Here is a 23,957-nt window from a genome sequence, read left to right on the forward strand (position 1 = left end):
AAAAGACCAGGGAATAAAAGAGGGACTTGGGAGTTTAAGGGGCAGCTCTATTACAGGCCACACTGAGAAGTCAAGAAGTTTCAGCTGATAAGGTCCACAGTGTGGGTAATTCAGGGGCCCCGAGAATTGGAATGCAGATTAAGGTTATTAAGGCATATTGAGGCCAAGCTCATCCATGTGCCCAATGAAGTTGTCCATGATGATGTTAGAGGAGATGTAAGTTTGGTAATTGGCTCACCCCAGTTTTACCAACCAAATTCTAAAGTGGTTTTATTTATTAAAAATATTTTAAATGAATGTGAAGGAATGGCCAGGAGGTTGGTAGACTGCAAAGCAGGGGTCAGATTACAAATGGATTTTCCCTGTCATACGAGAAATTTGGACTTGAATCTGAGGGCACTGCCCACGGAGTATAGGATTTAGGGAGTAAAGGATTTTAAGGAGGCCCTACCCAGGGAGTTGAAACCGAGCATGTCCTTAAAAGCACGATGATAACGAGAGAGATCAATCTCCAGTAAATCTGGGTTTCTGTGTGCTGATCCAGTGACAGTCAGCGGAGATGTAGCAAGAAAAAAGGGCAGCAGCCGCGAGCTCTTCTTTTGCACACACCTCCAGACGTTTAAAGCTCCTTGTATGGGTCTTCCAAGATCCTTTTGGCTCCCCTCTGAACACACCTGGTTCCCTGCATACTTCCGGACTATTTTCGCGCCGGTCACTCGGGCCCTTCAGCGGAAGCTCAACTTGACTCACGCACCCCTTCAGCGCCCCCTGGCTTCCGCAGTCTTCTGCCTTTTTTTTTTTTTCCCTTTTCTAAAGTGAAATAGATTTTAAAAAATTATTTTATTAATGTATAGTTGATTTACAGTGTTTCAATTTCTGCTGTACACCAAAGTGATGGTTATACACATATACATTCTTTTTCATATTTTTTTCCATTACGATTTACCATAGGATATTGAACATAGTTTCCTAGGACATATTTATCCGTTAAATATGTAATAGTTTGCATCTGCTAACCCCAAACTCCCAATCCATTCCTCCCCTGATCGCTCCATCCCTTTGACAACCACAAGTTTATTCTCTACATTTGCGAGTCTGTTTCACATACAGTTCATTTGTCTCATTTCACATATAGTTTCTGCATGTAAGTGATATTTGCCTTTCTCCTTTTCACTTAGTTTCTTCAGTAGGATCATCGCTAGATCCATCCACGTGACTACAGGTCTCTTATCACTCATCCTCAGCCAGCTGGCCCAGCCTCCCTTCAGCGGCACCCCCCACATCCGGTCACGTGAGGGGCAGGTCACGGGGCGCTCTGGTCACGTGAGGTTGGTCACGTGCCAGCGCCGCACTGCTGGGGGCTAGGCTTCCGGAGACTGTGGGGGCTCAGCGGGTGCGGCCCTGCGGCTTCGGAGCCCACCAAACTGCACAGCTGGGATGGTGAGGGCGGCGCTCTGGGTTAGGGCTGGGCCGCGTCCGCCGCCTCCCCGGAGCTCAGCTCCTCTTCTCGTCCTTCCCGCTGCAGATGAACCGGACCACCCCCGACCAGGAGCGAGCGCCGGCGTCCGAGCCCGTGTGGGAGCGTCCCTGGTCGGTGGAGGAGATCCGCAGGAGCAGCCAGAGCTGGTCGCTGGCGGCCGACGCGGGCGTGAGAGACGGGACCCGGGACGGGAGAGGGGGGCGGCCCGTGTGGGGGTGATGCGCGGCCTGCGAGTGGGAGGACATCAGTCTCAGTCCCTCTACCCAGTCGATCCCGCTCTGTCTCTCGTGGACTAAATAACATCCCTTCTTGCTCTCGAAAACTTCCTGGTGGCAGTCCTCAGGCACTTGGGCGGATGCCGGCCGGATGACTTCAGCTCTCGAGTGTCCTACTCGGACTGCCGCCCATCGCAGGGTGTTCTCTTCCTTGTTTTTTGTTTTTTCCCCTTGTTTGGTTTTTTTTAGCCAGGCGCCAGCTCCATCCTGAGCGGAGAGTTAGGCTTCCACCACGCCGCAGAATTACAGTGGCATCTCATAGGCGACTCCCTGTTGAGACCTGGACTGAGTGGGATGGGAGACAACCAGTATATGAATATCGTTGAGTAAGACACCTTAGGCCTGGGACCCGATAAGCTCAGAGCCGTGATTCCAAAGTCCCATTTGAATAGGATTTTTGGATGAATAGTTATTTTGCCTTTCGTCTGTGATCCCTGTGGAATGACAACCAAACAGCACCTTAAAATTTCTGCAGAAACGAGATAGGAAGTATCCATTGACTCACTGCCACTGTTTTGATGAGCTTTATTTATGTTTTTCTATGCTACTTGGTCTTGGTACTGTCAAAAGCTGCATCCCTTTTCCATTCCAGCACACAGACACACAAAGGTGAAAGAAAATGGCTTCTTTTCTGTTTTGACATGCAGAATAGATGCATGTAATAGATGCATATTGATACTACTGTATATGTTTGTTTTTTAAATAGCTACTGCAGTTTCTACAGGAATTTTCACAGCAGACTATCTCTGGGACTCATGAAATCAAGAAACAAGTGGATGGACTAATTCGGGAGACTAAAGCCACAGATTGCCGCCTGCATAATGTCTTCAATGACTTCCTTATGCTGTCTAATACCCAGTTCATTGAAAACGTGAGTTACTTAGTTATATCCGATTTTTAAAGAAATAATACTGTTAGAAGGAGCAGTACTCACTGTGATATTAAGTGACCTATTGTTAGGTTTTCTTAAATTTTGGTGTAAGTAGTACTTCTCGGTAATTGATGTTCTCTCCCTTTTTATTAGTAAAGTTTACTTTTTTCCAAGCCTTTGAGAAAACCTAATGATAAAAATTTCCTCATATTCCAACGTTTTCATCAATTGTTAATTCTGGAGTTGTCAGCAGTTTTGGTAAATTGTATGGCCCTCCAGCAAGCCGCCTTATCCTCTATAAGGAAAGTCATAAACCTGATCTGATCCTCTGGGCACCAGCATGTTATTAATTGTATGCATTATGTTCTGTTAAGTTATATTAAAAGCATGTGTGTGTCTGCTTGGAAAATTTGAACTAATGCTTTGTGATGCTGGCTGAACCTGTGTCATGAAATGAACTCTAAACAGATTTTTGCACTTAACCCAAGTGCAATTTTGTCTGTTTATCAAGTTTCAAAGTTTTAGGTTCTAGGAACACATAGATAAACTAGAGCCCCTTCTTAGTAGTGTTATTCCAGAACAAAAAGGAATAAAATGTGACTGGAGCTCCATGACTGTAGGGGAGATTATTCTAGAGGATGGAGAGGAAGCTTAGTTAAACTGACCTGTGTTTCTCCTAGGGTGACTAACTTTCTAAGTATCAGTGTTAGTTATATTGTGAAAAGAGGATTATTAAATTAGGCTATCTCCTGAGACTGTTAGATACAAAATAATGAAAATGATTTTGAAAATTGCAAGATTATATGAAGATTTAGGATTGTTGAGACTAAATATTGTCATGCAGATATCTTACACAGCATGTTTGTACATTTTTAGTAATTCAGGTTGAAATGCCACTACTGGGCTTTTGGGGGAACCTGTGTGTAAAATAAAGATCTTAAAAAGATTTTAAATAACTCTTTGCCTGTAATTTAAGATACAGCAGATATTCTAGTTAAATCTGTAGTTGTTTTCTGGTCATCTGCACAGAACATCCATGCTTGGTCCTGAGCATTGTTCCTATTGGAAGAGTCCTGTAAACTGGACTCTCATCTCTACTTTAGTAGTGTGTGTAGTCCCATCACTTTTTCATCACGCTGAATTCTGTGTCCTTTTAAGTATATCTGTTGCTTTCATTCTGTACCTTTCTTGCTGGATCAGGTGCTTAGCTTTTCTCAGCAGTCAGTCTTGCAGCCCTAGGCAGGGCAAGGAATAGAATTGGGAGCCTTCTTTTGTACCTGATGTGCCTGTAGCACATTGATACTGGCTTAGTACTGACTGATACTTTTGGGGAAATGGGCATTATAAGCTGCTTTTTCTGAATCATTAACTTCAGGTCTTCTCTTTCCCCAGCTCTTCTTTTCAAGTTTTCTTAGTTTCTGATAATCCAATTTTTGTGGGAGGTTTTTTTGTTTACTTTTTGTTTTTGTTGATTATTTTTTGATAATAGTTCATTATTTCTGTTCACTTCTTGGATTCCCTCCATCCGTCTCTCTGTCTCCTTTGTCTTGTGCTTCGTCCCCTTCCAATCTGCAGCCAAATTTCCCTCTAGATGTGCTTGTGGCCACTGCCAACTTGAACTGCTTCCCAGACCTCCCTATAATGCCATATGTTTCATGTTCTTTGCTTTAGTGGTAAATCATCATGTTGTTAAAAGGATGGCTAACACTTAATCAAACTCTGAAGGAATCTACCTGCTGATAATACATTTGGCAGTGATTTGGCTTTGCAAATTGTTTTCTTCAAGCCCTGACATCAGGACTCATGTATTACAATTCTTTTTTTTTTTAATTTATTTTTTCTTTTTTTTTTATTAGTTGGAGGCCAATTACTTCACAACATTTCAGTGGGTTTTGTCATACTACAATTCTGTCTTAAATGATGGTGCCATCTAGTTTCATGGTAGTTTATTGGAAAGATACACAAAGTAATCGGTTTCTGGGTTTTAGTAACTGACCTCAGAGGCAGCTAATAGAGTGCAAACTGCATTATAGAGTTAGTGAAACCGAAGAGCAATCAAGACTCTTTAGGGCAAGAAAAATTAGTACCTTTAGTTAAAGGCTCACTAGGGGATTCTGAAGGAGGAGAAATGCTAATTAAGTGACCAGTGCATCAATGCGTTATCAGTAGGGAATACAATTCTTACAGCTTCATTAATCAGTTCCTTTAGGAATTTTGTCCTGAAACATTGAGTGACCTAATTAATGACTTCTTTCATAGCACTTCCTATGATTGTAATTCTACATCTGTCGATATGGCAGGAGAAAAAGGAGGGTATTGGTGCTATTCAGACCTAAGCTTGAAGCTCATTCTTTTAAGTTAAATGGTCTTGCTATTTAAAGTCTGAAGTAACCTTGGCAGCTGTCTTGTCTTAAAGTCTCAATTTTAAGATTTATTTGCCATTTTTTGTTCATGCCTTTGAAAATTACTCCCCTAATTTCTGGTCTTTGTAGAATGATTTTTTTTTTTTTTAATATGGAAAAAGAAGCAGCATCTGAAATTTCAGATGCTAAAGAAGAGCCTCTCAACATATTGACATGCATATTCTAAGTTCATTCCCATGCAGACATTGGACTTTAAGTTTTTTCCTTTTTTGTTGTGAAAATAATGGACACTTACAGTAGGAGATTATATATATATATAAAGTATTAAAATGTGAAAAAATTTAAACTACAGAAGTCAACTATAATTCTACCACCCCAAATTAACGAGCCACTGAATATTTTGGCATATTTTTTTTCTAATCATATGTATGTATATAACTTTAACCTTTTCTGTATGTATGTATTTGCAGCCTGCATTTTTCTTAATGTTAGCATATTATTTTATAAGCATTTTAACACATCTGTAAGATTTACTGAACTTAATTTCTGTTTCTATTTCATTTTATGGCTACCATTATTTAACAATCCCCCATACAAACTTTTAAAGATAAAATATTTTGTGTATCTCAGAAAGAACAGATAATACCCACAAATGCTAATAATGTGCACTACCTTGTATTAATAGATTTTAATATTTTTTTTCCTTAACTGTAAATATTTTGGGTGTGGGCTCGTTTGTTTTGCTGTCTTTTTACTCTTCTTATGTGGAGAATATATATATGGTCTTTGGATGTATATTGGTACAGGAGTATGTAATATGAGGTAGGGATCTCATTTGTTTCTTTTCCATATAGATAACTTTTATTATGTAGTTCTTTTCCTCAGTGACATATGTATGAATGTGTGTTTTTGTAAATATAAATAGGCTTACATGTAATTGTGAGTCTTTCTCTTACCTCTGTCTTTTACTATCTTTATCTGCTGTAGTAAGTATCACAATCTTAAATACCAGAGATTTCTAATAAGTCTTAATAGGGCAAATCTCTGTGACTTCTTTTTTTTTTCTGTGACTTCTTTTTATTCATAATTTTCATGGTTATCCGTGGCTTTTTTACTTCTGTGAATTTGAGGATTATCTTGCTAATTTCCCCAGAAAATCTAGTAGTATTTTGATTGGAATTGCAGAGAGTTACAGATTTGGTGTTTGTGACTTTAAATGTAAATCTGATGCCATGAGCATCTTACTGCTTGTATTTAGTTTTCTTAGAACTAAATTTCAAGAAGTAGAATTCTTGGGTTAGAAGATGTGAACATTTAAAAATAACACCGTTTAATCACATTGATCTTGGGTTAGAAGATATGAACATTGTCTAATCGGATTGATAGTTATTTTGAAAAGATGGACAACATCGTTCCACTGCTGGCAAAGGTCTGGAAAGTGGGCACTTGAATGTGTTGTGATGACAGTGAGAGTTGTTCCACACAGAAATCTAGAAGAAGCTCTTAAGAGTAAAAAAGAGTTTTGTCCTTTGGCTTGGCAATCCTGTTTTTGAGAAGCCTGTAGATTTAAATGATCCATGGCCTAAGAGTTTCATATATATTTACAGTAGCTGGTTTGCACTAGCAAAAACTGGAAATGTCCTTGATGTTCTCTAATAGAAAATTCTTGAACTAACTATAGTCAGCTTCATACCATAAAATATTATGTAGATATAAAAACAATTGAGTCAAATCTATATGCATTGACCTAGAAAGTGGTTTATGAGAACATCAACTGAAAAAGTGGGGCAGAAGGATATGTGTCGTATAAATGCATTTTTGTTTAAAAGCTGGAAGGGCAGAAAACTCTGAATATGTGCATATGTCCGTATAAATTTGTGTAAGAGCCTTGGGAAACAAAGAGGAGCACGTACCAGACTATATTAGTTATTCTGAGGATTAGGTTGGAGGTAGGGATGGAATTATTTTTAAATACATCTCTTCTGCAACTCTCTTTATATTGACATTTTAATTTTGATTGACATGTAGTTTACATACCAATAAAATACTCCCTTTTAAAAGTATAGAAGGCAGTAGGTGTTAGTGTATTCTTAAAGTTTTGTAGCCATTACCAGTATCTAATTCTAGAACATTTTTATCACTGCACTATTTATAATGAGAATGTTTTGCTTTGGGAGTTTAAACAGCAATAAATAGTTAAAAAGGAAATCACAATGAGTTGCCAGAATGATGGCTCTATATTGGAAAAGAGAAGCCACCTGTCCAAGCTGTATGGGTGAGTCCCATGACTGGTCTTCTGGCAAATCAGTGGTGGACTTGGCCTATCTATTTTCTTATAAATGAGATAATAAAAATGTATCAACCATTTTAAGCAACGGGATAAAAATAACTTACCTTCATGGTTTCTACTGTATAAAATGTAAAAACTCTTACACCCAGTGGGTAAGTTTTACCACTTGACATGCTCAGAGCCTCACGTTTGAGTGCCTGGATCAGTGCCCTGTCAGCACTGTGTTAGATTAAACAAGAAAATGTGGAACATTGGCTTCTTTTTAATTTTGTGACTTTGGTCAACCATAAGATTGAAAGTTTTTTTTTTTTTTAATGTTTCCTAGTCTTTTGTGTCTTTTCTTTAAACTTAATTTTGGGAAAGTTGTCTACTCTGCTTTGGCCTCAGCCATTTCTTGAATAATCATTTCGTCTTGTCTTTGTCTTTTTTAAACTGTATATTGAATTCTTACATTGTGATTGATTCCAAATGCTGTTTTGACTAAAAGCTGAACTTTGCCTCCATGTTTAGCGTGTATATGATGAGGAAGTGGAGGAGCCGGTGCTCAAGACTGAGGCAGAAAAACCAGAACAGGTACTTGCTTTGAATCATTCTTCTCTTGGGCTCCTCTAGAGAAGAAAAGTAGTGATTTGTGATATGGTGCTGGAGGGAGAGTGGGGCAGGGAGATGGACTTTGGGAGAAATGGGAGAAGCTGCTTTTGACAGCTCAACACTTGAACTTGTTTATTTCTGAAATCTATTGTATTAAGAAATGTATAGATTAAGTTCTTGATTTCTGGCTTAAGAGTAGAGCAGAGGTATGTAGAGATTTTCTGTAAAGGACCAGGTAAGAAATATTTTGTTCACTGGCCGCATTGATCTCTATCCTTTGCTTCTTTTTCTTCTTTTCTTCCTCTCCTATCCCTTCCCCTTCTTCCTTTAAAAATGTAAAAACTTTTTTACCTTGAGGGTTATTTAAAAAAAAAAACCAAAACGGGCCATACTGGGCAGTAGGTGGTGAGTTTTTTGAAGATTGTGTATCCCTGTCATTTCATGACTGCTTTGCTTCTTATTACTACCAGTTTAAAAATGAAAGTAAGAAGAAAACCATACTACTTGTAACATATGAAAGTGTTAGACTAAGAAAGGGTACTAGAAACCAGCTACAGTTTTGCCTATTTCTAGCCTTTAAAAATTTATTAAAAAAAGTTTTATTTTCAATAGATTTGCTAAACTGTTTTAAGTGTAGTAGTAACTGAACCAAGTCCAGGTTCAGTTTAAAGTGATAGCTATTTAGTGAATTATCTTTAAAAAATCCACAAGCATGTTTTTGCACACTTAGTATGGTGTTAGCTATTTAACTTAGAATCAAACATACCAGAGTGCATAAAAGATGCAGCCAAAGCAAAAAAGGTAAATTAGAAAGACTTCTGCACTTGAGGTAGAAGTATAAAACACTCCTCAGGTTTTCCCTTTTGGCTTTCAAAACAGCACTGTCTGGGGATTACCCTGGGTCCAGTGCTTAAGATGCCACTCTCCCAGTGTAGGGGGCACAGGTTTGGTCACTAGTTGGGGAACTAAGGTCCCACATGCCACATGGTGTGCCAGAAAAACAAACGGAAAAACTGTATGGTTTGTTTGTTTCTGTAATTATATATCAACTTGTAGAATATTTGTGAGGAGAGGAAATGACACTAAATGTATTCTGCAATACTTCCTACAACTGATGACACAGTTGAGTGTGTGAGAGCTGCTGTTACAGGAAGTGGAGATGTGTGGAATATTTTCAGCAGGTTGGTGTTGTGTTCAAAGTTTTGTCGAGGTGGGGGGCATTGTTCTAGGGTAACGTACAGAATAGATTAGAGATGAAACTGACTCTCTCTTGGTTTGAAACAAGTTTATAAAATGTAATTGTTAAGTTATTTTTTTAACTGTAATTGGAAAATGACATCTCTGCCTGGAGTATTTTCTCCTAAGTCTTAAACTCTAAAATTGTGCTAAGGACCATTAACCAAGGTTAGTGGGATATAACCATGGCACAGCTAAAATTCTAGGCCCTTCTTTTTTTCAGATGCAGGGAGGGAAGGTGCCCCTTAATATCTTGTGTTGTGCTATTCATTGTTGTAGGGTAATTTTACATAGTCTATAGAGGCTGAACCATCACACCATTGTGCTTTTGTTTTTGTAAATGATGAACCTGGAGCTCCAGAACCTTCTGTAGTTTGGTGTGTGTTCAATCCTTAGACACATTTGGGACTTAACACTCCAAAGTCTGTGCTGAGGCATTCAGCAAAATCTTTGACTTTCAACATTTTTAACTGTTTAACATTGTAAATGGTTAACAACAACGTTTTTAATTAAGTTTTTTTGATTTTGTTTGTTTTTGAGCACGAGTCTAGCTTCAGTGAACATTCTCAGTGTTTTATTAGGGTGGTATCAATATACTGGAGATCTTACTGAAAATTACTTTTTCCTAGGAAAAGACCCGGGAACAGAAAGAAGTAGATCTGATTCCTAAAGTCCAGGAGGCTGTGAACTACGGTTTACAAGTGTTGGACAGTGCATTTGAGCAACTAGATATAAAAGCAGGAAACTCAGACTCTGAAGAAGATGATGCTAATGAGCGGATGGAATTGATCCTTGAGCCAAAGGTAAAGACATTCAACTGTAATATTTATTGTTATACCTGTTGTGATCTGGGTCCTTTACTTGGGTGCAGAATTGTTAAGATGTGGCCTTCACGTCTCAGAAGTGAGGATGTCACTTGGTGCTCTCATATTGACTCCATCAGTCAGAGGGTTGCAGTACAGGAGCATCGGCTGAGCACTTATTAGGTGCTAGCATGCCAAGTTGGGGGAGTACGAAGATGCAGGGCTTCATTCCTACTGTCAAGATGCTTGTTACAGCCATACCAGATGGTCAGAGAAAGGAGGCAGTTACAAAAGTCACCATCATAAGTGCTTTGACTTCTCGCTGGAGAAATTGGGGTGAAGATGAGATTTGAATTGGGTTTCGAAGGATGAGGAGGCTCATGAGAGGCAGGGGTTGTTGGGAAACTGACATTGTGCAGCTTGCACAAAGAGGGACCTCAGAAGTGTTAAGAGACATGTGGGGTATGGCAAAAATCACTACAATATTATAATTAGCCTCCAACTAAAAAAAAAAAAAAAAAGACATGTGGGTTGTTCCAGGTTTTAGCCAATATGAATAAACCTGCTGTGAGTGTTCTTGAAGAGATTGTTGGCTTAGCAGGTGCTTATTGCTTTGCTGTTACTTCCTCTCAGGTTGGCTCAGTAGTAAACACAAGAGTTTGCCTTACTGATTCTAAGAGTCCTTGTGACACATCAGTGCTTTGTGAATTGAAGCATGCTGCAAAACCAGTCTCTTCTAATCATGTATTCACTGAACATTCTCTTCCAGTTTGAGCTTACAGCGCCCTGCCGAGCTGGGGCTGATCCTTTAATGATACGCTGTCGTCATTTTGCTTTTTCACTGTAGGGATTTAGAAGTCAGCAGCAGGGCTTCCCTGGTAGCTCACGCAGTAGAGAATGCCTGCAGTGCAGGAGACTGGGCTTCAGTCTCTGGGTTGGGAAGATCCCCTGGAGAAGGGCATGGCCACCCACTCCAGTATTCTTGCCTGGTGAATGCATGGACAGACCTGGGGGGGCTACAGTCCATGGAGTTGCAAAGAACTGGACACGACTGAGTGACTAACACACAGGGCAGACCTTGGGAAATGTATTGCCTGGGTCACATTTCCTCCTTCCAAGTCTCTCACCAGTTTTTCTGTTATAGAAAGACATGGGATCAAGCCTTCTGAGTCAGTGAACAGTCAGCCCAGTTAGCACTTTGATTTCTTTGCACTAAATTAGTTTTTGCTGTATTTTTGACCTTTACATTAACCTTCCTAAACTTTCTGTCATTTTCCAAGGACAGAACTGTTCTCTTCTGTCCCCAAGGTCTTTTTTATAGGGAAGAGTTGTTAAAGCCAAAGGACCATGCCTCCAGGGTGGAGTGCTTTCTTGGCTTTAAATTTTTGATGTTTGCGATGGCCTGAAATGGAAGAATCTCTAACATGTACCTATAGACAGTGTACTTCGTTTTATTCTGTTTTTTGATCTTCTGATTTTTTTTTTCTTTTTTGATCTTCTGATCTTATTTTACCAACTTCACTTCTCTAAATTCTACTGTGTGAACCTCTGAGGGGTATTATTATTATTTTCTTTTTTTTTTTCCCCTCTCTCTCCTGGGTAGGTTCTTACCAGTCTGTTGGAAGCATTCCTTTAGTTAATTATGTTGACTGTAGATATTTGCCCTGTAGGTAGCTGATATTCGATGGTAAAGATCTGTTTCTTTTCGTCTAGCCCATGTTTTGTATCTGTGCTCCTGCCTCTCTGCTCCGACGAAGCGTGGAGGAGGCCTTCTCCATTCTCTTCCTTTGTGCCTTGTGCCCTGTTTGTCTGCACGTCCCACTACCTACCTAACTTATCTGTGTTATTTCCTCCGTGTGCTTCTCCAGATTTAGGACTTGATTCTCAAGAGTGGTTGATTGGTTGATTTTTGCTCATCACGTTGCTTTTCAGGGGAGAAAGATAGGTCACCATCATCAAAGCTTGTCAGGATTTCCCGTTTCTTTCCTTGGTCCTCCTCCTCTTGGGCATGTTGCTATGAAGTTGTGCCCCTTTCCTTGTTCAGTTACTGCTGGTAAACATTTTACAAGTGTTTGCCATTTTTGTTAATATAATTAGGCACTTGAGAAGGGAAAGTCTCTATGAATCAGCTTTACTTTTCTATCTTTACCTAGGATTTAACTTTTTTAAAATCAGTGATTAAGAAAAAAATCCTGCTGTGTTTCTTATTCTCTTTTATTATGTAACTTTTTGGGGGTAGTCAGATGGAACAGGATGTCAAATGGAATACCTAATTTTATTTTAACTTAAATATTTAACTGCTTATTCCCTTTCATTGTTTACAGGATCTGTACATTGACCGTCCTTTACCTTATTTAATTGGGTCAAAGCTATTCATGGAGCAGGAAGATGTAGGTCTTGGAGAGCTTTCTAGTGAAGGTACACTTTTGCACTACATGTTTTTGTTGCTTTTAACATTTATAGCTTAACTTTTTATTTAAAAATAATTTCAAACTTCACTTTAAAGTCTTAAAGTTACAAGACTAGGACAAGGAACTCTCACATACCCTTTACCCAGGTTACCATTTGTGAATATTTTACCATACTTGTGTATCATTCTCTGTATATATACATAGTATTACTTTTTCCTGAACCTACTTAGGAGACATCATGCTGCCTTCCTCGTGTATATGGTTGGCAGTTCATCTCCATGGGTTTTGCATCTATGTATTTAACCAACCTGAATAGAAAGTATTTGGGAATAAAAAATTACAGAAAGTCCCAAAAGCAAATAGTTGCTATGATGCATAGGCAACTGTTTACATAGCGTTTACATTGTGTTAGGTATTATAAGTAATCTGGAGATGAGTTAAGGTTGTATACAGGAGAAGGATGTGGGTTATACGTGGATACTATGCCATCTTGGTGTCTGTGTGTGTGTTTGTGTCTGTGTATGTGTGTGTGTTGGGGAAAGGGGGTCCTGGAACCTATCCCTTGAGGAACAGCTGTATTTCTTTGTGTATTTTCTAAGAATAAGAACTTTCTCTTATTTAGTTGCACATTCTGCATATTCATTTGCCCATCTGTCATCTTGGTTGGATGTGTGTATTGGGCTTTGATGTGAGACTTTTAATTTTTGTATCCTGTTTATTAATAGAAAAAAATCAATCCAAGTGGTTGAATCCTGTGAGACTTGGCAAGAATGTACAAATCAACTATACTTGACTTTTTTTTAAATTTTTTTAAAATTTTTTATTTTTATTTTTTTTCTACAATAGCAGCTAGATTTTTTTTTCCCCCCCCAGTGGGTTTTGTCATACATTGATATGAATCAGCCATAGAGTTACACGTATTCCCCATCCCAATCCCCCCTCCCACCTCCCTCTCCATCCGATTCCTCTGGGTCTTCCCAGTGCACCAGGCCCGAGCACTTGACTCATGCATCCCACCTGGGCTGGTGATCTGTTTCACCATAGATAATATACATGCTGTTCTTTCGAAACATCCCACCCTCACCTTCTCCCACAGAGTTCAAAAGTCTGTTCTGTACTTCTGTGTCTCTTTTTCTGTTTTGCATATAGGGTTATCATTACCATCTTTCTAACCTCTTCCCATAGTAACTTTTATATGAAATAAAGTCACCAATTGATAGGTTTCCAACAACAGTGACAAGAAGTATAATCATCAAAGTTAGGAAATTTTACTGGATTTAATACTAGCTAATCCTTAGTCATACTCAGATTTTTCCAGTTGTCCCAGTAATGTCCTTTACAGTCTCTTTCTCTGGTTCAAAATCCAATCTACTCACTGCATTTAGTTGTCAAATCTCTCTAGTCTTTTAGTTTGATACCATTTCTCAGCCTTTTTTTGCTTTTCACAACCTTGACATCTTCAGAGAGCATAAGCCAGTTTTTTTGTTTGTAACTAATATATTTTTTTTGTAATTAATAAATATCCTGTGGGGAAATACTTTGAGCCTATGTAAATGATCCATTCCTCAATATAGTGAAGATACTTTTAATTCCAGTGAATGAGTATGGATGGTTTTATCAAAATCTTTTGATGGTTTTGTCAGAAGATGTATGGTGGTTTGTGATCCTGAGAAGAAATTAAGAATGTTTCCTTATGAATATTGGCTATAACCTTTATCTTTCTTCTAACCAGAAGGTTCAGTAGGCAGTGATCGCGGGAGTATTGCAGACAGTGAAGACGAGAACGAAGAAGAGGTAAGGGCTTGCTGGTGTGTCCAGGTCATACTGGGCAGGAAACTTAGGGTGCGTTTGGCAGGCTCAGTAAATAACATAGTCATGAATTAGCAATTTGTTTACATCAGTCTCTTAATAGCAATAGGAGCCATATTCTCAAGTCCTCCTTGGCATGGGCAGTTCCTTTATTTTTGTGTACAAAACCAAAGAAAACTGCTTTGATCCTTTACATCACCTTTACCATTACCCTCCCTCTCACCTCCCCACCAAATCCTCTTCTTACCAGTGTATTTTGAAGGGGACAGCTTAGATAGTTTGGTGGAATCTCTGCCTGAGATACAGTCTTTGAATAAGTTCTATCTTTGAGTAATTCTAGGAGAAAAGTCCCTATTTAAAACTTTCTTTACTCTAAAATCTTCTAGGCCAGAAGATTGCTGAAAGCGTCCACTTACATGTTAACTTTACTGCTACCTCTGGCATCTTCACACCCAAAGAGCCTGATCTGACTCCCTGTTCTCTAAGGCCTCAGAGTCTGCGGGCCTTGGCCTTGACCCCTATTGTATCTGGCATTGTTCCTTTAAATGGAATATTTGTTACTGCAAAGGGTAGAAACTCTTTGAAGGATCATTCCTGAATGTTGCTTTCTAAAAGGTGACAGTTTTGTAGTATGCTCCTCCGCTCTGTTTCCACAGTCTGTTTCCTTTCCTCCTGCCTCCAGCCCTTCCCTCAAAAAACCTGATAGAAGGAAATGGACTTTTTAAAAACAGCCTTGCTTTCACTGATTGTCATTAGCTAAACCCTTTGCTTTTAGCCACTGAAGCAACTCTTTACCTAATGGCTTGTATTATTAAATACTAATGTTCCTTTCTTGGGCCTGATGAAGTAATGGTTTTACTTAGAAGGAAAATAAAGAATGCAAACCAATGCAAACTAAACAAAATGCAAACCAATGCAAACTAGCTTTTGATAATTTAGTTAATTACATGTGCAGCTCTTAATCCAAAGGTTAGAAATGATGGGGCAGATTGATATGAATAAATTGTCAGAGAGGTTTAAAAGAATTACAAAAATGACATGTAACTGGAATAGCCCTTGGTGATATTGCCAACTCTCCACCTCATCTGCACCTTGACACTTCAGGTGATCAGTAGTCAATTCAGAGACCAGTCAGTGGTGGCTGTCCCAGAGACTTAGACACGACATCATTTCTGTACTTCCAAGTAGAGCCAGTGTTAACAAAACCTTTTTTTCCCCCCCCCCAAAAAGGAGTCAGATGAAGATTTTGCCAATCATAGTGACAATGATCAAAACCGGGTAAGATGCATATATTGAAGTGACTTTTAAATTTTAATTTAAGCATAGCATGTATAATAAATCTATATTAAAATTACTTTTGAATGACTTCTGGGAAAGTAAGGATTTATTCATATTTTAGATGTTCATGTTTCCTTCAAATTTTAATGTTTTTAGGCTAACTACTTCCTTGTATATTTTTTCTCAATTTTACTCAATTTTGTATTTTTCTCAAATTTTTCTCAATTTTATATTTTCTTCATTTTTTTTGGACAACAAAGAAGTAAAAAAAGAAAATTGAGAAACAGAGCCTCTAAAACATAGCCCAGTTACCCATGTTGAAATTTTCATACAAATTCACCTTTCCTTTTTTAAAATTTAAGATAATCTTACAGCAAGGCTAAGGAACACTCAAGAAATGGAAATCTTATCATCCTACTGTCTTAGCACTGTTGTCTTAATTTTTATATATCCTTCTAAGGACATGTTCTTTTCACTAACGTGTAGTTTATTTTTTTGTTATTTTATATTAACTCATCACAATGATTTCTTTGTCATTTTAAATAGTCTTTGTAGTTTGCTTTGTAAACTTATGTATTTGTTTAACATACATGTATGATACTGTTGTAGTCTCTAAATGTGTATGGGAAATAGTTTCAGGATTTTTATTTTTGAGATATACTGCATTCAGAGTTTTCCTTCATAAAAACTCTTTGCCTCTGACCTCTTTTCTTAGGAATTAGGTGATCTAATACTACTTGATACTGCTGTGTAATACACATTCCAGATTAACAGATGGCACATAATGATTTTCCCAGAATCTCATCAGCACTGGAATTATGTATGATTTTTGCTACCATAGTATATGTTCAGCAGTATATTGAGATGATTCCAGTTTGTATTTCACTTTCCTAACTGAGAAAAATTTTTTCCACAAAAATTTCCAACTATCAAATGAAAGATTCAGCACTTTTTGATTGTTACTTTTATTTTTCACTGTTGTGTTTCACAAATGTGGCTTGTCTTTATGATTTTAATAATCAGTCCTTCTGGAGAGTGTATGTATTTCTATGGAACTTACTATTAAGATTGATAAATTCAGACAGTTTTTCAGATATTATGGTGATTTAAAGGCTTTGGTGGAAAAAAAAATAAAAGCATTGGTGGAACTATTTATATTGTTAAAAATAGACTTTTTTGTTTGCCATTGCTGACCTCAGAGTGCAAAGGATTAAATTAGTTGAAAAAATGCTCTAGGCATATTGATTGGCACAGTTTATTGATATAAATGTTAAAAGTTTTAGAAAAAGTAAACAGTTTTTACATATAGTGGCTACCTTTGTAAAAATTAGAACTTAATACATAAGATTAAGTTTGAGTCATCTATTCTTCATATCTTTACACTCTCTGGAGGTACCTGGTGAAATCTGAAAGTACATATTTCCAAGTGTTGTCCTTTGCTTTTACAAATATGTCTGTGTTTATAGCAATGGTGTGTGTCAGAGGGTAGTGAATTCCTTCTGGGTTTATCATTCACTGTTTCGTCACTTGGACCACCTTGGATGTCTCTCCAGTTGTTACAGCTTATTCTTTCTAACTATTAGTATTTTTATTAAGATAATAGTATACTTATTTAGTTTATTCATTTCTCTAGTGGTGGACATTTTTAATAATTCATTTTTTTGCTATTGCACTGAAAATAAATCTTGTGTATGATTTGCTCTAGCACATTTACTGCTTCGTAACTTTTGGTGCATTATTTGTTCTTCCATTTTGAAGGAGAAGTCCAAAGTCTGAGTGGTAGTATCTTTTTCAGCTTGATGCCCGTATTGATACTTTTAATCTGATGGTTTATGTTCTTAGCACACTGCACAGATGAGTGATGAAGAAGAGGATGATGATGGTTGCGACATTTTTGCTGACTCTGAGAAGGAGGAGGAAGATGCTGAAGACACTGAAGAAAATTCTAGACTTGTAAGAAAGGCTATAATTGCCATCACCTGTTGAGGTTTTAGAAATGATTCCTAGGATTCATTCCTTTTTTCGTCATTTATATTTGTAACTGTCTCATTTTGCATCATCTCATTTTTCACTTCATCACTTTGATCAGTAATTCATTTTCACTTTTGGAAATAATAGTTGAGCATCCCAAGTTGCCAAATAAGTTCCACTTTCTTCTCCAAATGTTAAGATTTCACTAATTAGATCACTCAATATATATTCACATTCAGAGTTTCAGGATCCTAATACTTCTCCGCCCAAGGATCTTGTAGTGTTTTTCTTACCTAGATCTTCGAGTATTGAAGTATTAAAATAAGGAAATAAAGAGCATCTCCCTTTGAAGGAACACTGAGTCCTCTTTGTCAGGTGATCTGTTACAGAGTGCATATGTTTACATTTATTTAGTTAAAACATCTCATCAGGTCGATTTCTTTGCCATTGTTTGCATAGTTTTGTTAGGTGTCCCAAAATAAGCTGTACTAGTTAGTACAAAAAATAGTACAAAAATGTGATTCTTTTGGTCTTCCCTGGCTGTAGAAAAGAAGCAGGCCTACATCATTTGCTGATGAACTGGCAGCTCGGATCAAAGGGGATGTCTCGAGCCGGATGGAAGAGGAGCACACGAGTACGTTACCTCCTCTGAGAGTCACTCATAGGGCGGTGGGGCCGTAGGGACCCCTCTCTGGGGCTCCCTCAGGGTGGGTTTCCTTGTTTAATTACTAAGGCACAAGAAGCATAAATTGTAGTTCTTATAAGGTTTGCTTTATAGATTCTCTGGTAAGGAAACACTGGACCGTGGGCCCCCCCCCAAGAAAAATGCACATATTCATATCTATATGTGAAGTTTCAGGGGATTAATGAATAATGCAGAGAATCATTCGCTCTGGATTAAAAATCCCTGGCTTAATATTTACTCGTGTATTTTATTTTGACTAAATAAAAATGTAGCATACGGTATTTCCTAGTGATTTAACAAAGTGGAAAGATACCAGAAGAAATCTCTCAGCAAGTGCAGTCCTGGCATGCGCATGATCGCTCTGATAGCTGGACCCTTCTGCCTTAAAGAGAGGCACTTCTGGGTGTCCTCTCTGGATAGGGCGCTGAGTGGGTGCTCAGGTGGGGCAGAGACACAAAGTTGAGTGTCTTGCTCTTAGCTTAGGAGTTGTGAGGGTGGTCGATGTGCGTGAAGGTTCACTAGATAAATATTAAGAATAGACTGTTATTAAACTGTGAAATATTCTTCAAGCCTTATCCCCAGGGGGAGCAAAACCTCAGAAGACGTTGAAAGAGAAGAAGGAAAGGAAAACTCCCTCAGATGGTAGGCCTTTCCCCTTGATCCTCTTCTTTAGGAGGCTCTTGACTCGGGAAGGGGAATATCGCTTCCGTAATTCATTAAAATGCCTCTATTAAAGCTGACAAATGAGGTCTGTGATTTAAGAGTATGCTTTTGGGGGTGTGGGGAGAAGTGAGTGTGGGTTAAAAATGCTTTAAAGGTTTGATTTACTGGATTTTACAGGGACCATTAGCTGTCTTTCTAGACATTTATAAATTAGGGGTTGCTAGCATTTGTTTTCAGTAAGGAATATTCTATCAGGCCCTTTCACGTTCAACAGTAATGTCCATTGTATTTTTACTTGGGGCTGTGTCAATCTGATCTCTCCTCTGTTTACCCTTCTCTCCCCCAAATTCTGGTGGGATAGGTCTTGATGGCAACTGAAGCATGTACTTGCCTTAGAAGAAATGAGATGAAAGGGATCACCTGCAGAGTTCACTCTGCTCCAGACACTTAACAGACTTGAGAGTGGGAACCCAAAGAACCTTTTAAGGGATTTGATGGCCTGTTTAATGGGTTTTTGTCTGAAGGCCCTCAGACCACAGCATTCAAATAGTGCTTATTACATATGGTTAGATAAACTTCCTGCCAGTTTTGGTGGTATTGTAATGTTAATCCCCAGAATTGGAGTTCCAAACCCATCTTTAATTCTCCATGCAAAGCATTGCCTTCTGTTTGCTAGATGAAGAAGATAATTTATTCGCACCCCCGAAGCTGACAGATGAGGACTTCTCGCCGTTTGGTTCTAGAGGCGGCCTGTTCAGTGGAGGGAAGGGACTTTTTGATGATGAGGATGAGGAGGTGAGTCCCTGGTAATCAGTGAAGCTGTCCATAGCTGTGTCATGGGTTTGCAAGGAAGAAATAACTTTCAGTTCCTTCAGTAAGGAAACAATGACTTCTTAGTTGGAAGTTGCTTCTACTTTCATATTTTAGAAGATTTTGAACTAAGGATCACAGAGTGAGGAAATACTGATCTTGATGCCTTCGTTAAGTAGGGAGAGGATGTGAGAGTGTTAATAGTGAAAAATTTACATTTACTTGCTTAAGTGGTTGTTTCTTAACCTTGTCTTTTGTCTTCCATGTTTGTATTTAATTTCTCTATAGACTAAATTGGGTTTCCATGATGACTTAGTGGTAAAGAATCTGCCTGTCAATGCAGTAGATGTGGGTTTGATTCCTGGTCCAGGAAGATACCCTGGAGAAGGAAATGGCAACCCACTTAAGTGTCTTTGCCTGGGAAATCCCATGGATGGAGGATCCTGGAGGGGCTACAGTTCATGTGGTCACAAAGAGCTGGACATGACTTAGTGACTGAATAATAACAATAAGACCTAAATTGTTTCAGAGTCTGATTTCATCAGTGTCTCCACTTTGGAATTGATTTTCTGGCAGAACAGTAGATGTGTATTTTTTAAACTTTATAAGACACTTTTCTTTAGAAATCTTTAAATGCAACTTCATTTCCCTGTGCTGTTTTGAACTGTGTTGTTTAATTTATTATAAGCAGAGTGACCTCTTCACAGAAGCCCCTCAGGATCGGGGCGCTCGAACCCCTGTTAATGAAGGTGAGTGTGGATTGAGGCTGACTGTGCTTCTTTGTTATAGATTTCCAGAACTGGTTCCTTCTCATCAGGAGATGGAGCCCCAGAAGTTATCCCCAAACTTTGTTTCTCTGTTAGGCAGAAAACTGTTACGTTTGCCTTCATCTAGTTAAAAGCGATTCATTTGCACTAATTCATGTCTTGCAAGAACAAAAAGGTACCATTTGTAAACCCATATCACAATTTTGTCTCTTTCATAGTGAAAGCAGAAAAAGTTAACCAGGGAAAGCACTCTAGCAGTGTTGAGGATATCTTAATTTAATCAAGTTCTGTTCAAAGAAACATTTCTGAAATTCTGCATCTAAATTGGAGACCAGTAATTCCTTAGCCCAGTGTACATTAGAATAATTTGTGACATTTTTAAAAAGCACACATATACTATTAAAAAACTTAAAAATTTTATTCCATTAGGTCTGTGATAGTCTTGAGAATTGGGAATGAGTTATTTTAAGTGACTTGGTCTCCCCAGGCCAGAAGTCATCAGATTTTGGACTTACTATGATGCTGGCTGACCTGATTGTCTTGAGGTTCCTACTCTCCACTTTATGGCATCTGTGACTTGCCTAGTTTCCTGCTTTCCTGTTATTGTCTTCGTTTTGGGCACCAGTGTGTCAGTTATTTTGCTGTTTGTTTTTTACTTGCATGTTCTCATTAAACGGGATGGATGGAGTCAGAACTGTTGAACCCTGCTTGCTCTGCTCCTGCCTTCCCCTTCTGTGCTCTACTTCTTCCTTGGCCTCTGCAGGCAACCCCACTGTAATTGTCTGCCCAGAGTCTCTGGTCTTCCATGGGAGTCACAGCCTAGATTGGTTTAATACCAAGAGAAAAGTCATGACATTGGTAGAGAAGATAATACTAAGGAATTTTTAAGTGGCTCTTCGAGGAAAAATTAGTTTTTGAAAGTCTCCTGTTAGCTTTGTGTTGTGTTGTACATATTTTAGGAAGGTGCATTTAGCAAGGAAAGTTGTTTTCTTTGTTGAAATGTCATCTCTCTCTTTTTTTTTTCAATTAGCAATAATCGCGCCTCGGATAAACCTCATTGGCTACGATACTGCCACTGCGCAAAGCTTGAAATGTCATCTCTTTGTTTCTCATTTTAGCATCTTCATCCTCTAAACCTGGAAAGAAAATCCCGGCAGGAGCTGTTTCTGTATTTTTAGGTATCATAACTCAAGAGTTTGTTTTTGAGAACTATATAGTGTTGTTTTGTAATTTTTTTGTTTGTTTGTTTTGTAGTTTTTAATACTATCCTCTTCAAAGAGCTGACTAGGGAGGAGAATAGGAAGAACTTCAGAGGGCATCCACAGAGAGCTCACTTACCTGTGTTAGCTCATATTCCTTCAGAAACCAGTGGCCTTGGGTTTTTTTCATTCTGGGAGATCAGTTGATTTTTGCACTGTGAGACATTCTATATCAGTAAAGGATGCACGTTGTTGGATCCTGTTAATGTGTTTGTGGATGTATTGAAACTACAGGTTCCTGGTGGTGATACTGTTTTTTTTTTTTTTTTCCTGTGAAGTCAGGAAGCCCACCCACACTGGCTCACAGCTGGTTTGTCCTGTCCTTCCACCCACAGGGGATACTGATGTGTTCGGTGCTGCATCTGCCCCATCACTGAAGGAGCCCCAGAAGCCTGAGCAGCTCCCTCCAGGGAAAAGCTCGTACGTCCCAGCATCTGCTGGCCTCTTCGATGATGACGACGATGACGACGACTTTTTCACGGCATCCCGTAGCAAACCTCCCAAGACAGGTGCTGCTCCAGCCTCTGCTTCAGGGAACATAGCTGGATAAAGAATATTGACCTAAAAAGGCGTGAAGTTCCTCTGGTGCCTCATCTCGTACAGTGCTAGAATCCCTCCTCAGGGATTCCTATCAGAGGTGTCTCATCTCTCTTTAGTTATGGTGCCTTGACAGTCTCTATTTTATGGACCAATCTTTTCTTTAGAAACTAATTACTAGGATTATCTTCCTCATAGGGAGAAAAATCTGCTCCCCTCTAATAGCTGATCAGGATTCTAGTTTCTACCTTCTCAGTTACCAGGAAAGTTTGAATTGTGCTCTCCTCCAGTGTCCTTAGTAAACTGTGTGTGAACAGAGCATCTATGCCAGGTATTCAGTTCCAGCAAGCCCAGGTGACCTTGACTTTTCTCTTCTATGATGGAGTTTTCAGCCCCTTGACCATTTTGGCACTGTCCTTTCTTCACCCCTCAAATTACAGCCATTTCGTTCCTGAAGTCACGCCTCTGAATCAGTTGTTATTTAATGAGCAGATGGCTCTCCCAGGACTGTTGTAAAAATGCAGATTCCAGTTCAGTGGAATTACGGTGGGGCCCTTGAGTCTCCATTTCTAACTGGCTCCCTGGTGGGCGGAGATCACTGGTCCGTTTGTTGCACCTGGAGTAGCAAAAGATTTGGTTCATTGGTGGTTTTCCAGAAGAGAAAGGTAGACCACTGAGGTGCACACAACTTCCAGCAACCTGAGCAGCGAGCTGTTTCTCCTAAGGACTGTGGACCAGGAAGCATTGAGAATCAGGCTCTTCGAATTTAGCTTATTTTCCAGTAATAAGTGTGAAAGTAAGGATAGCAGCAGAAATGCAAGGGAAATAATGGCCTGGTTTTAGAAAGGGTGCAGACTAGACACGTAATATGCTCATATATAGGTGACTGAAATGACAGTGAATAAAGGGTGTGCTGCTTCTCATGGCTTGGAAGGGCTCTCACTTGGTATCATTAACTGATTGGGAGTCACAGGTAAGTGCATGCCACTTTGCTGGACCTGCTGCTCTCCTGGGACATTTCACGAACCAGTGCCCTCATTTCAGGGACACACACCTCACATCTCATTCAGTGAAGCAGTGCTTGTGGTTGCAAAAGGTTGAAAACCAACCGAATAGTCACCAGTAGGGTAAAAACTATGGTCCTTCCATTCAGTGGAATTTTGTGAAGCTGTGAAAAAAAATTGAAGTTTATCTGTGTTGACATGGGAACCTGTGTACCCTAGGTACATGGAAGGAAAATTGCAAATCATAAGATTTTTTAAAAAAATTATGTTATTTAGAGCCATGTTTGTGAATTGCTAGAGTTAACATCTTATATCTTTTGTGGAAATTAGAAGTATATACATCAAACTGTTCCTGCTGGCCTTCTCCTTTGGGTGGGCAGGTGGAATTATGGGGGATGTTTCATTATTTGATTATATATAGTGTAGTTCGGTGCTTTTAAAAAATTATTTATTTATGGCTGTGCTGGATCATCATTGCTGCTCGTGGGCTTTCTCTAGTTGTGGAGAGTGGGGTTACACTCCACTTGGGGTCTGTGGGCTTCTCATTGGGCGGCTTCTTTTGTTGGGGAGCACAGGCCCTTGGGTGCCCAGGCTCAGTAGTTGTGCCGCACAGGCTTAGTTGTCCTGAAGCCTGTGGGATCTTCCCAGACCAGAGGTAGAACCTGTGTCTCCTGCATTGGTAGGCGAATTCTTTACCCCTAGATCTCCAGGGAAGTCCCTGGCTTTTTTTTTTTCCCTTGGCTATGCAGCTTGTGGGATCTTAGTTTTCTGCCCAAAGGTTAGCAGAAGCCAACCCTCACTTCTTAGATTCTTAGAGTGGTTGCCTTATAAATGATCTTTCTGTTGGTCTCTTT

General features: G+C 39.1%; 1 protein-coding gene and 1 pseudogene across 8 annotated transcripts in view; one reads left to right on the forward strand and one right to left on the reverse strand.

The window, feature by feature from the left end:
• The first annotated feature begins 1,305 nt into the window (after positions 1–1,305).
• LOC136159927 (WASH complex subunit 2-like) overlaps positions 1,306–23,957 on the forward strand; it is a 44,013-nt gene continuing 21,361 nt past the window's right edge. For 3 of the 8 annotated variants that reach the window (XM_065922783.1, XM_065922789.1, XM_065922787.1), the window contains exons 1-15: positions 1,306–1,440; positions 1,526–1,648; positions 2,462–2,626; positions 7,790–7,852; positions 9,736–9,909; positions 12,234–12,327; positions 14,053–14,114; positions 15,360–15,407; positions 17,250–17,360; positions 17,925–18,012; positions 18,634–18,705; positions 19,403–19,521; positions 20,225–20,285; positions 21,422–21,481; positions 21,898–22,071. In XM_065922783.1, coding sequence (XP_065778855.1) covers positions 1,438–1,440; positions 1,526–1,648; positions 2,462–2,626; positions 7,790–7,852; positions 9,736–9,909; positions 12,234–12,327; positions 14,053–14,114; positions 15,360–15,407; positions 17,250–17,360; positions 17,925–18,012; positions 18,634–18,705; positions 19,403–19,521; positions 20,225–20,285; positions 21,422–21,481; positions 21,898–22,071 — 1,417 coding nt within the window. In that variant the 5' untranslated portion in view covers positions 1,306–1,437. The remainder of the gene's footprint in view (positions 1,441–1,525; positions 1,649–2,461; positions 2,627–7,789; positions 7,853–9,735; positions 9,910–12,233; positions 12,328–14,052; positions 14,115–15,359; positions 15,408–17,249; positions 17,361–17,924; positions 18,013–18,633; positions 18,706–19,402; positions 19,522–20,224; positions 20,286–21,421; positions 21,482–21,897; positions 22,072–23,957) is intronic. The other 5 variants (XM_065922784.1, XM_065922790.1, XM_065922788.1 and 2 more) reach the window with 3 other exon arrangements.
• Positions 21,317–21,390, reverse strand: LOC136161960 (U4 spliceosomal RNA; annotated as a pseudogene).

This window comes from Muntiacus reevesi, chromosome 2 (genome assembly GCF_963930625.1).
Source record: "Muntiacus reevesi chromosome 2, mMunRee1.1, whole genome shotgun sequence".
Classification (NCBI taxonomy): Eukaryota; Metazoa; Chordata; class Mammalia; order Artiodactyla; family Cervidae; genus Muntiacus; species Muntiacus reevesi.